The 12,426-nt window shown below is 43.0% G+C and overlaps 2 protein-coding genes across 6 annotated transcripts in view; one reads left to right on the top strand and one right to left on the bottom strand.

The window, feature by feature from the left end:
- Positions 1–6,570, bottom strand: part of SUGCT (succinyl-CoA:glutarate-CoA transferase) — a 372,291-nt gene extending 365,721 nt beyond the window's left edge. For all 5 annotated transcript variants that reach the window (XM_042476870.1, XM_042476871.1, XM_042476872.1 and 2 more), the window contains exon 1: positions 6,392–6,570. In XM_042476870.1, coding sequence (XP_042332804.1) covers positions 6,392–6,521 — 130 coding nt within the window. In that variant the 5' untranslated portion in view covers positions 6,522–6,570. The remainder of the gene's footprint in view (positions 1–6,391) is intronic.
- A 304-nt stretch (positions 6,571–6,874) lies between these two features.
- LOC121935659 (M-phase specific PLK1 interacting protein) lies at positions 6,875–12,141 on the top strand. The gene is made up of 2 exons (XM_042477429.1): positions 6,875–7,373; positions 10,927–12,141. The coding sequence occupies exons 1-2, from the start codon at positions 6,999–7,001 to the stop codon at positions 11,131–11,133; spliced, it is 582 nt and encodes a 193-aa protein (XP_042333363.1). The 5' UTR covers positions 6,875–6,998; the 3' UTR covers positions 11,134–12,141.
- Positions 12,142–12,426: the final 285 nt, after the last annotated feature.

Below are 12,426 nucleotides of genomic sequence, written 5' to 3'. Positions count from 1 at the left end.
GTATTGAGAATACTATTTGGTAGTACGCTTGAACTAATTTTCCAACTCAAGTAAGAGTTAATAGGGACTTAGGAGATCTAGGTTCTAGGCCCCACTGAGCCACGAAACTCATGGGGTGAATTTCCACCTCTCCTAGCCTGATCCACTTCATAAGAGTATAGTGAGGGTTTTTAAAAAAGATTTTAAAATGAATTTTAAAAATAATGTAAAGGAAGAAAAGGGCGCAAGAAAAAAGGCAGGTAAGAGAAATGCATAAGGTGCTATTGTAGGCTATGGCTATACATTAATATACATTGCACATAGGTCCAAAAAATGTTTACTTGTCAATCTGGGACTCGTCAAACATACATTTGTGTGTGGCTAAAGCAAAAGTGGGAATTGTACAGCCCTCCAGATGATGTTGAACTGCTGCTCTTTGCATTCCTCGGCTGGAGTCTCGTATGGACGTTATGTCTTCATAAGTAGATTTACAGAAGTGGAAATTAGAATTGGGCAGTTTCATAATATCTATATCCACTAGAGGGCTGCTGTTACATTTGCAAAACCAGCAAGGTAGCTGATACCCAACAAGATCAATGCAAAATGGGATAGATACACAGTGGGCACCAGTGGGCATTGAGCACCAATGCGCATTGATCTTGTGCATCATTCACCAGTGTACATAGGGCACTCTTATCACTCCACACATCTATGCAAATCACTAACAGGGCTTCTTAGCTCCTCTACAGCTTTGCTAAATATACATAAATTTGTTGTTGTTGTGTGCCTTCAAGTCATTAACCAATTTATGACAACCCTAAGGTGAAACCTATTATGGGGTTTTCTGTGGCTAAGAGTGTGCATGACATGTCCAACAGTTTCCATGGCCAAGCAGTGAATTAGATACTGATCTCCAGAGTCATAGTCCAATATTCAAACGACTACACCATGCTGACTCTACACAGTAAGTAGAAAGTGGTATAGGATCCCTGCGTTCATAACTGCCTATACTGGATAAGGTTGCTGGGAGAAGCATTTCATCAGAACCTGGACATAATCCCCACACCTGGGACAATGCAATAAAATCTCCCTACCAGCAAAAGAAAGATGATGAAATCTGTCTTTCTGACTTTGGAGTATGAGACTTTTCACTAAAGTAATAGTATGCAGGATCCAACCTAGCTGACCATCAGTTACGTTCCAAGTTGCAGAAATGTAATGTAAAATTAAAATATCACTGATTTTTCCAATACAAAATTAACATGCAGCAATAACCCAATTTAGGAGTAACCCACTAGACATGTCCATATCTAAGGCCTGTTACAGACTGCCAAAATAAAGCTGCTTCGGGTCTCTTTGGAGATATGCTATTTAAATGATGCATGGGTCCTAAGAGTCCAGAGGTCATGCCAAAGCCACACTCCATTCCTAAGCTCTGGAGTGCAGCTTTGGTGCAGCTTCCGGATTCTTAGGATGCATGCATCATTTAAACAGCATACCTCCAAAGAGACCTGAAGCAGCTTTATCTCTAAAGATACATTACCTGCGTTACTGATTATCTGTATCTGCAACAATTAGCTGGAGCAGCCTATTTCTTTCTTTGAAAAGACATACAGGTGTCTAATATGCTGAAAACATTGCTTTTTTCTGAACCATTGCAATTTTCAAACTAAAAAATGGCTAAAACCGTTTCTATTGGTTGGTTAACTCAAGACAATCTAACTATCTCTACTACATTATAGTCACTTGGTGGGTATGTGGAGTTTGGACTGCTCCAGGTGACAACCTAAAAAGGAGGGGTGACACTGCTGCTTCTCAAATGGCTGCATTTTAACAGAAATGGGCTGTGACATTCACCTGAATCTCTTTAAAATGTTGAAGAGATGGTTTGAGTGAGGTGAGGCTGAGTGGAGAGAGAGAAAAAAAGGCCCCATTTTAAAAAAATTGTGCATACCATAATGTAATGTAAAGGTATAATTTTAATTTTCCTATTTGTTTATGTTGTCACACCTGTTACCATTACATTCAGTGATATATGGAAATTATGATTTATGAGTAAATTAGAACAAAAAGTATTAATAAGGTTTGGGTAGGGTGTGGTAGGGAAGGTGGTCAAGGGGGGGGGGGGGGTGACACCAAGAGTTGCTACACCAGATGACACCAACCCTAGTGATGCCACTGACTGCAGTTTTAACATCAAATTCACTTTTTTCCAACAAACATTTGTAAACTTCACTTGCTGGTTTCACTTTCTCTAAGGAAGCAGTTAGTACCTCCAAGTCAGCATAATAGCTGTTGAGGCACTCAAAGCTGATGAACTATATTTTCACCTCACTAACAGTGATTTTTGACTGGTTTAGGAATAATTAGAGATAAAAGCTTTACAAAAGGAAGTTGGAAAAGAGTCAGACTCAGAAACGATTAGATACAGAGAGAAAAGCCTAGGAACCAACTCTAAACATGATTCATACCAGTTGTCTGGAAAACCACCTGTAGCTTGGTCTTTTCCATCTTTTATGGTTTCATTAACTAACTGAAAAGCAGTCTTAATCTATTCCATTTTCAAGAGAGATTGACTTAATCTTTTGCTGTGCTTTCCAAGACTTTCCTCTGTCAAATTCTCAGTTTCTTCTCACAAGAGGTATAAGGTATAATTTTCCTTTTCGTGTATATTTTACATTAGGTGTGGGATAATTGTGCCATGTGGGCCACATGCAACTCACCAAGTGTTTTTTTGAAGCCCACTCAAGACTCCATCTTGCATTTCCATTTTTTAAAAAGAAAATTTTGTGGTAAAGATAACAATTTTAAAAAAGCCTTAAAGGGTAATTGGCAAAAGCAACTGGTTAAGTGTCTCCTGCTCCAAAATACGCATGACAAAATTCACAACTGGTTACTTCTGTTTGCAGGTTTGCACAAATGTTTCACTAAAAATGTGGCAACATGGCCTTGCTGTGGGTGTGGGAGCTAAATTGGGCTCGGTCACATTATCCACCTCTACTTTACATGCATCCCACTTGAAGCACATTAAAAGTATGGATCTGCATTGTTAACATAATAGTCTTGGGGTTCAGACTGTTTAATTTAATTATTAATGAAACGAATTAAAATAAGATGTAATTCTTTTGTTTGTATAACAGGACAAGAGTGACCAATGCACACTTGCGCACTCATGTGCTTTGCAAAACAATGTGTATCGGAACATTTTGCCAACTTTGGTCTGTTACAGACTGCCAAAATAAAGCTGCTTGGGGTCTCTTTGGAGGTATGCTATTTAAATGATGCCTGGGTCCTAAGAGTCCGGAGGTCGTGCCAAAGCCACACTCCATTCCTAAGCACTGGAGTGCAGCTTTGGTGCAGCTTCCGGATCCTTAGGATGCATGCATCATTTAAACAGCATACCTCCAAAGAGACCTAAAGCAGCTTTATTTTGGCAGTCTGTAACAGGCCGTAGATACATAGCAATGTAACATTAGCCATCTACTGGATATGGACATTGCGCTACTGCTCATATACTGATGCATATATAAATCCACTTAAGGATTCGACAACAGGATCCCAGTGAAAAAAATCTACCTAATAATGCTGCAATGACTTGTCAGTGGTACTTGAGCTTATTTTCCATACGTATACATTTGGCCAGTAGCCTTTTAGTGACATTTGTAAGTGCAAGTCCATTTTGTGCTTATGTATTTGTTTGGTCATTGCATACGCTGGTATTCTCTTCCTCTCTCTGGAAAGCTATTCATGATATATTGTGCCGCAATAGCCATTGCCACCACTCAGCCATTACATTGCTGGTAGAGAGCAGTGGGGATTGGAGAAGCATCTGCCTATAGCCAGATGAAACCGTCTGTGGAGACTATGGAATATCCCAGGGAGGACATAGCAAATATTCTCTAATCTCACCAATGCTGACTCTCTTCCAGCAACAGAATAGCTGTGGGTAGCTATCAATTGAATTGTCATAAACTGTACTTTTACATTTTCCACTTCTAAAATCACATATATCAAAGATGGAGAAGGTGTGATGCTGAGCATGTTGCTAAATTACAGATTCCATCATTCCTAAAGATGGATCATGCTGGCTGGATTTCTGGGAATAGCTCCAACATCTGAACCACCACACATTTCCCACACCTGATGCGTACAGCAATAGCAATGCCAACAGCAGCTTCATTTATATATCGCTTCATACCGCACTATGCAGTCTCTAAGCAGTTTACAATGTGTAAGCTAACTGCCCTCAACAAGCTGCGGACTCATTTTAGCAACCTTGGAAGGATGCAAGCTGAGTCAACCCATAGGCCCTGGCTGGAACTGAATTCACAACCTTGTGGTTTGTGAGTGGCTGCAGTACTGCATCACCAGGTATATAGTACATAATCCCCATACATGTAACTGTGAAAAGTTATCTAATAGATTTATTCATCTTTAAGGTACTACAAGTGTTTTTTTGTTTTTGTTTTTGTTTCTACTGCAACAAAACAGTGCAGCTACCTCTTTGGAAATTGTGAGATGATAGTTACATTTTACCTCAGTTAATAGGCTATCTGAAAAAAGACACAGATTAAGAATTAGCCAGTGTGGTTGAAAAGTAATGCTTTTATTGCTAGCAGGTTAATATACACACACTCATTTCCACCTCTGTTAGAAATAGTCTCACTCCTGAAAACTGCAAGATGTCCTCCTGACTTCTTGTGAACTGCAGAGAAAACGTGAAGAAGAAAAAAGCAAATAGTAAAAACTAATAGAGAAAAGAGAAGACTATAAATAGATTTAAGCCGAGGAATATGGGTTCGTAGCACCACAAGACACACATAAAGGAAAGGGGAGAGGGAGGCTCTAGGACAGTGGTTCCCAAACCTTTGGACCTGTGTGTTTTGGACTCCAGCTCCCAGAACCCCCAGACAGCTTGGCCAACATTCAGAAATTATGGGAGCTGAACTCCAAAACATTTTTGGAAGACTAGAGTTTGGGAAGCACTGCTCTAGGACATACAAGAGAGAGAGGAGAGAGGGATGAATGGCAAATGCACAGACTCAAGCAATTAAGTTGCCTGTACTTACAACTACAGCCAGAGTGGTATAGTGGTTTGGGTATGGGACTACGGCCTGTTACAGACTGCCAAACTAAAGCTGCTTCGGGTCTTTTTGGAGGTATGCTGTTTAAACGATGCATGCATCCGAAGAATCCGGAAGCTGCACCAAAGCTGCCCTCCAGTGCTTAGGACTCTTAGGACCCATGCATCATTTAAATAGCATACCTCCAAAGAGACCCAAAGCAGCTTTATTTTGGCAGTCTGTAACAGGCCAATCCTACGGATTGTCAATAGTATGCAATATCTATATAGATCCAAGATAGATCAGATTCAGTATAAAGTATGTGTATGTATTCTGATTAATAACCATAGGCCAATTAAGCAGTTGATGTCTTTAATAATTAGCATCCCTGCCTGTGGACAGGTGGGAGATATACACCTACAAAATGTGGAGGTCTAAATCTGCATCAGGATTCTTTTGTAACGTATGGCTTTACATTTCCGTTCCAGCCCCATTCACCATTGAATGCATCTTATATAATGCTATAATCTCTGACTCTATACATGTGTGTGTATGTATATATGTAAATATATACAGTATGTGTGTGTATATATCTGTTTATATGTGTGTGTGTGTGTATGTATATATAGGTGTATATATATGTGTGTGCGTGCGTGCATGTATGTATGTGTATGTATATGTGTGTGTTTGTATGTATATATATATGTGTGTGTATATGTCTGTATATGTATATAGGGGTGTGTGTGTGTGTGGATATACTGTCTATGCATATATGTGTATATATGTGTGTCTCTGTGTGTGTCTTCAAGTGTCGCCTTTCGGTTTTCTGAGACAAGGAAAAGAGAGTCTCTTGCCAGCTCCTTCCTCTGAAAAACAGCACCGGCCATTCATTGGCGGTCTCCCACCCAAGTCCTAACCAGGGCCGACCCTGCTTAGCTTTCCAAGATCAGATGGAGTTTGTTGTCTTTAGGCCTTAAAAGGAGATCCGCGGTGACCTTTTCCTCCCCTCAGGCTACATCTGCACTGCAGAAATAACTCGGTTTGATACTTCTTTTAATGGGCATGGCTCCGTCCTACGGAATTCTGGGAATGGTAGTTTGTTTTGGCACCGGACCGGTGCCAAAACAAACTACCATTCCCATAATTCCGTAGCACGGAGCCATGCCCGTTAAAAGAAGCGTCAAGCCGGGTTATTTGCTCATGCCAGAGTGTGTGTGCCTTCTGGACTACACCTCCCACAACCCCTCAGTCACAAGCCACGCTGACGGGGAGGATTCTGGGACCTGTAGTCCAAAACAAATCCCTCTCCTCAGCCTGCCTTGCGAAGGAAAGACGGCAAAAGCGGCTACCTGGAGGGGGGCCCCCGGAGATGCCAGCCCAGGGAGGGAGCCCCGGGGCCCGGGGGCAAGGCAGGGGGACCGGGGAGGGACGGAAGCCTCCCTTGAGGCGGAAAACGCCGCCGCTGCTCCTTCCCAGCATCCCTGAAGCCCTGACCGAAGGCGGCAGAGCCACGCCCACCCGCCCTTTTGGACTGCGGTCCAAATTCCCCCCCACCGCCTCCTCTGCGCATGCGCAGCACTCCGCTCCTCCACTTTTAACTTGACTGAGAAGAAGGCTGAGATGCCGGAGGGAAAGACTGCGCAGGCGCAAGATTGAAGCCCTAGCAGGGCAGGAGAGTAGGAGGGGCTTACACTTGGCCACGCCCTCGCCTCCTCCTACTCCTCTCCGCGCATGCGCAGCAATCCACTCCTCCGCTTTTAACTCTTGAGAAGGCGATGCCAGAGAGAAAGACTGCGCAGGCGCACGGTTCCAGGAGGAGGAGCTAACTCTTGGCCACGCCCTCCATTATGAGCTTCTCCGCCGAACGCGTGACGCAAGGCGTTGTTTAGAATCTTGGTCCAACCGCCGCTAGAGAGAGAGAGGCCTTGAGTGCCGTCGTCTTCCTTGGAGGCCGCCATGTATCGCCAGAGCTACTGGCCGCCCACTCCTCCGTACTCCGCCTGCGCTGGGTTTCGGAGCCCTTCCCCCGGAGGCGCAATACCGACGGCCTCCCCGCAATTCGGGCCCCGAAGCCCCCGCCACACGCCGCCTTACGGGCAGCGCTCCAGGCCTTACGACGTCCCCAGCCGCTCCCCGCGCTTCGCTTCTCCGCCGGAGGGGCCCCACACGCCGCGAAGGCCCCACAGCGCCAGCCCCCGATACGCCGGTCCAAGAGGCAGAGGCGGAGGATGGTCCCCCGGCGGCGGCGGCGGCGGCGGCAGCGGAGGCTCCCATCACCAGCAGCAGCCCTTCAAGCAGCCCTTGTCGGGGGGCTACCAGAGATACAGCCAGGTAAGGGCCCTGACCAGCTCGAGGGGCTTGGACTCGCTTCTGTTCAAGTAAGAGAGCGCAAAACACATTCACAGTTGGCCCCTCTCCGCCTTTGGTTCCTATGCTCTCTCTAGGACTTCAGCACCCAGAAGCCTTTGCCAGCACGGCCAACGGCGAGGGAACCTGGGAGATGGAGTCAAAAGTATCTGGAGGACCAGAGAGAGAGAGGGAGAGACCGGAAATTGACCATAGAGTCGAGTTGGGGAAGTCCCTGGAGGGAAAACGCCGCTCTAGGCATTTGTGGGCCCTCCAGCCTGACTCTATGGTCAGCTTTTGGCAGATGTTGGCCATAGAGTCGCACTGGAGATTCCTAGAGAGGTCTTCCCTCTGGTGAAAAGATTAGTGGTGTTTTTATTGTTGTTGTTGTTGTTGTTTGCAATTTGTCACATTCACAGGGTCCCTTCGCCCCTGACCCCAGCGAATGGGGAGGGACCGCTGTGGGTGGTTTACTGCAGTTCCCTAAAGTTGCCAAGCCCTGAACTGAAAGTATGGCAAAAGCCCTACGCCACAAGCTGTGGCTGATGTACCTTTCTCTGAACCTCTCGATGTGTGCCGTCAAGTCTTGCTTATGGCGACCCTGTCATGGGCTTCTCTTGGCGAGATTGGTTCGGGAGAAGGTCTGCCTTTGCTTTCCTCTGAGGCTGAGAGAGAGCGTGACTCGGCCGAGTTCAACTAACGGCTGAGCTGAGATTCGAACCCTGGTCTACAGAGCCTTGGTCCAAGGCTCAAAGCACTAGGCCACGCTTTTGAGCAATCCCTGCTCATTTCAGTGAGGCAACATTGGAGACTTCCACATCCGGCACTCAAACAGCCACAGCCACTGTCTTAAGCTGCAAGATCTGGTAGACTGAGGAGGTTACCACACTACACTCCTATAGCGCTGCTATTCCACTTTTAACTGCTCTGGCTGCCTCCTGTTGCATTCTGGGATTTGCAGTTTGAGGAGGGGCCTTTAGAATTCTCAGGCAGAGAGCTCTTAGGCCTCACTGAACTACAAACCCCAGAATGCAACAGGAGGCAGCCAGAGCAGTCAAAGTGGACTCTAAGGGTGTAGTGCGGTAATCTCCTTAGTAGTTAAAACTGCCTGCTTAATATTTTTTGTCACTTTATTCATTAACACGCACTCCTTATTGTATTATTTTGATTATGTTATGGTTTGTATTTTATTTCCTCTTACTGTAACCCGCCTTGATCCGTAGGGAGAGGCAGGATAAAAATTTATTATTATTATTATTATTAATTATTAAGCACATTGACTAGGCAGCAAAATGCGTTTCTTGTCCCGGATTCTAATTCTGCTGTCGCTGTGGACAATTACTTTCATTAGTACACTTGGATATTGAGACATCAACAAGCTGTTAGCTTAAACTTCATGCACATTTAGCACTTAGAAAAGCATTCTTATTTTCTAAACCAGGAATGGATTTCTGGGCTCTTTTGGTCCTATTTTGGGGGTTCAAAGGTCACTAGGAAATGTTGTGAGGTGGCTGGGGTTCATAGGAACAGCCTGGACCACCAGATTTGCACCTGATTCAGATCTTAAGAAAATATCAAGGTACTGATATTTCTTTATATAGATATTTTGGCTCTTCAGTTTGGCTTGCATGTGTTTTGTTCGTTTTGGGAAGCAGTCCATCCTTTTTAAAATATGTCCATATAATAACAAAGCATTTTAGAAGAATGAGGGGTCTTTGGGTGGAAAATAGCTTTATTTTGTGCAGCAAGGTGCAAGCAGAGCAACTACAGAAGTTAAAGTAGGTGACTTGGTCAGCTACAACTGTATGTATCACTCACCTGTTGTCCCCATAAACTTCATAGGATTCTCTTAGGGAAAAGGGTGACCAGTTCCTTCTTCTGAAATACGAACTACGGCGCCTGGTATTTATTGGCAGTCTCCCATCTAAGTAGAAACCAAGGCTGACCCTGCTTAGCTTCCAAGGTCAGACTGCATCAGGTGCATTCACCTTCCTTCTGCCATTGAGAGAGAACTGGTGGATTTGAGTGATCTGCCAAAATTCTCAGCTTCAAAATGCAACAAGGTTTTGTGATTCTTGGTGTATGTCTTTGAGTCATTAGAGGCATACTTATTGAATTTGCAGATGACACCAAATTAGGAACTATAGCTAATACCCAAAAGGACAGGATCACAATGTCCTTAATAGATTAGAAAGCTGGGCCAAAGCTAACACAATGAAATTCAACACAGAGAAATGTAAGGTATTGCACTTAGGGCAGAAACATGAAATGCATAGATATAGAATGGGGGACACCTGGCTGAACAAGACTACATGTGAAAGGGGTCTAGGAGTCCAAGTAGACCACAAGTTGAACATGAGTCAACAGTGTCATGCAGCAGCTAAAAAGGCCAATGCAATTTTAGGCTGCATCAGTAGAAGTATAGTGTCTAGATCAAGAGAAGCAATAGTGCCACTCTATTCTGCTTTGGTCATACCCCATCTGGAATACTGTGTCCAGTTCTGGACACCACAATTCAAAAAGGACATTGAGAAACTGGAATGTGTCCAAAGGAGGGTGACTAAAATGGTGAAGGGCCTGGAAACCATGTCCTATGAGGATCAACTTAGGGAGCTGGGGATGTTTAGCCTGGAGAAGAGATGGTTAATAAGAGGTGCTATGATAGCCCTGTTTAGATATTTGAAGGGGTGTCATATTGAGGATGGAAGAAGCTTGTTTTCTGCTGCTCCAGAGATTAGGACCTGGGGCAATGGATGCAATCTACAGGAAAAGAGATTCCACCTCAACATTAGGAGGAACTTTCTGACAGTAAGGTCTATTCGACAAGCCAAAATGAAGAACCAAAATATCTATATCAAGAAACTGTAAGGCTGGGGTATAAAGTTGTGTCTTTTCTTGGAAGTCAGAGAAATCCGAGAAGTCATCTGAGAGGCAATCCTTCCATGACAACCAGTCATGTATGTTATCCAGATGAGCCTAGTGGGTTGGCTGTTGATACTTGCCATAATGACCCAGAGGAATGTTTAAGGCTAATGTTCTTCTGCAACCCGTTTTGCATCTCACCAAACCACTTCATCCTTAGAGCAGCATGAAGTGGAAACTGGAGCACCCTAATGTGAAATTTTGTTTTGAGGGTGAGAAGATCTTTTGTTTACTATAGACCTCCTTTAGGCCTTTGTCATCTTGTCTTTTTTCTTGATTTTTGCACTCATTTTAGCAAAATTCTAATTACACCTTTAAACTGGAGCATGGGGTTTTTGTACATGGATAGCTAGTAATTAACTTCTGCAACCGAGCGTTGTCCAGCAGTGCTGGGCAATAACTCAGCACTTGAGCATTGGCTATACTGACTAGGGATGATAGGAGTTGTAGTTGTAAAGGTACCAGGTTGGGGAAGTCTGAATTTACCTTTGCAGATAGAAGTTTTAAGAAAGAAAAACATATATGAGTTCAAAACATCTGAGCACAAAAGGTAAAAGCTTGCATTTTAATTTAGACTATTTTCTTATCTTTTGTCTCATGGCTTTATTTCTTAAAGGGTTCACCGAGGACATCTACTCCCTTTGGTATGCGGCACGGCAGAGAGAAAAGAGTGCCCAATGATGATGTGGAAAACTATTACAAACCTTCAATGCTTGAGGACCCCTGGGCAGGCCTAGAGCCGATATCTGTTACAGATGTTAACCAGCAATTCAGCAGTAAGCAAACAACGTACACTGGTAAAAAGGGACGATATTTCAGTTAATTTTTCTATAAGTGGAATAACAAGCTTTGAAAAACTGGGACATGTTTTACATCTTCATATTTAAAATAAAGACGAATGAAGGACATGGGTATACTTTTATTTCAATTACCCATAATTTTTTATCCACCCATTTTTACTGCATCATCTATTTTTATATGGGGGGGAAAAGGAAAGAGAACGTAATACTCCTGTCTAAGTAGAACGGAGCTTCCAGCAATGAAGAAGAAAGTATTCTTTAGTCACCAGCGCATTAATTTGTGACAGTTTCTGATATTTACTTCTTCTATGCAACATTACGTAATGTTTACTGTTGTAAATTTATTGAGAAAGTGGTATCTTTTATGTTAGAATGTTTTTAGAACAAAGACAGATTTGAACTGAAGTAAATGCTTTGTAACACTTACACATAATTATCATAGGGACAATACAGACGGCGCCAAAGGAGCAGCTTCTGGCCGCCCCCGATCCAACATTTTTCCAGCTCAAAAAGAAGAGGCAGAAAGCCACTCCTTTTTGAAATGGGGAAAAGGCAGCTTTGCCGCCACTGCTTTTCAGCATTTCTGGGTGCAGTGCATGTAAACTGTAGTCTGAATTACCGCTCTTACTGCTGGTCTGTTTTGCCCCATACTTCACGTAATGCAGTTGAAATTCCTTGTTTCCTGTGGTTACTTGTAGGCTATACAAGTTTTTTGTATGTTATCTTGTTTGTATACAAAACGAGAAATGAATTCAGCAGGTTTGATATGTTCTCTTCAGAAAGTGATTTGTAACTACTTTCATGTTTTAAGCATTCCTTTTAGAAACTAAACCTTACTAGTTTTGCGCCACAAGACCACCTTGTACACTCAAGTTGACCCCATAAACAAAAATCACTTAATTAAAAGAAAACTCTTTAAGTCAAGGAACAGTGTGTACCTAGTGGCAAGTTTATAATTTTGTATGTCATAATTCATTACCTCTCTGGATTTATCAAATGACACTTTTTATTAAAGCAATTTAAGAATTTAATATGACAGAGTTCAAGCTTCCTTTTATCAGTTAAAAGTATCGGTAAAATTATTGCTCAGGGAATTAATCTTGAACTCTCGGATTGTTTTTTTTCCCGCTACATTTCAAAAAGGGAATTAAAACTCTTTATAAGAAAGATAGTAAGTTAAAGAAAAATTCATCTGTATTTCATTTAATGGGGAAAATGGCTGAAGAATAAATTTAGTATTTTTAGCTAAACCTAAAGACTTGTTATGTTTGGACTTAATGAATCTTCAGTTAACTAGAACTGTAGTTTTTAATAAT

The sequence above is a fragment of the Sceloporus undulatus genome, chromosome 6 (assembly GCF_019175285.1).
Source record: "Sceloporus undulatus isolate JIND9_A2432 ecotype Alabama chromosome 6, SceUnd_v1.1, whole genome shotgun sequence".
NCBI classification, from domain to species: Eukaryota; Metazoa; Chordata; class Lepidosauria; order Squamata; family Phrynosomatidae; genus Sceloporus; species Sceloporus undulatus.
This window is presented reverse-complemented; position numbering and strand designations above follow the sequence as displayed.

Bases quoted from the DNA above. Each gene is read 5' to 3' on its own strand.
- LOC121935659 (XM_042477429.1), top strand. From the start codon at position 6,999: ATGTATCGCCAGAGCTACTGGCCGCCCACTCCTCCGTACTCCGCCTGC. The intron at 7,374-10,926 runs GTAAGGGCCCTG...TATTTCTTAAAG, and splicing joins GCTACCAGAGATACAGCCAG to GGTTCACCGAGGACATCTAC.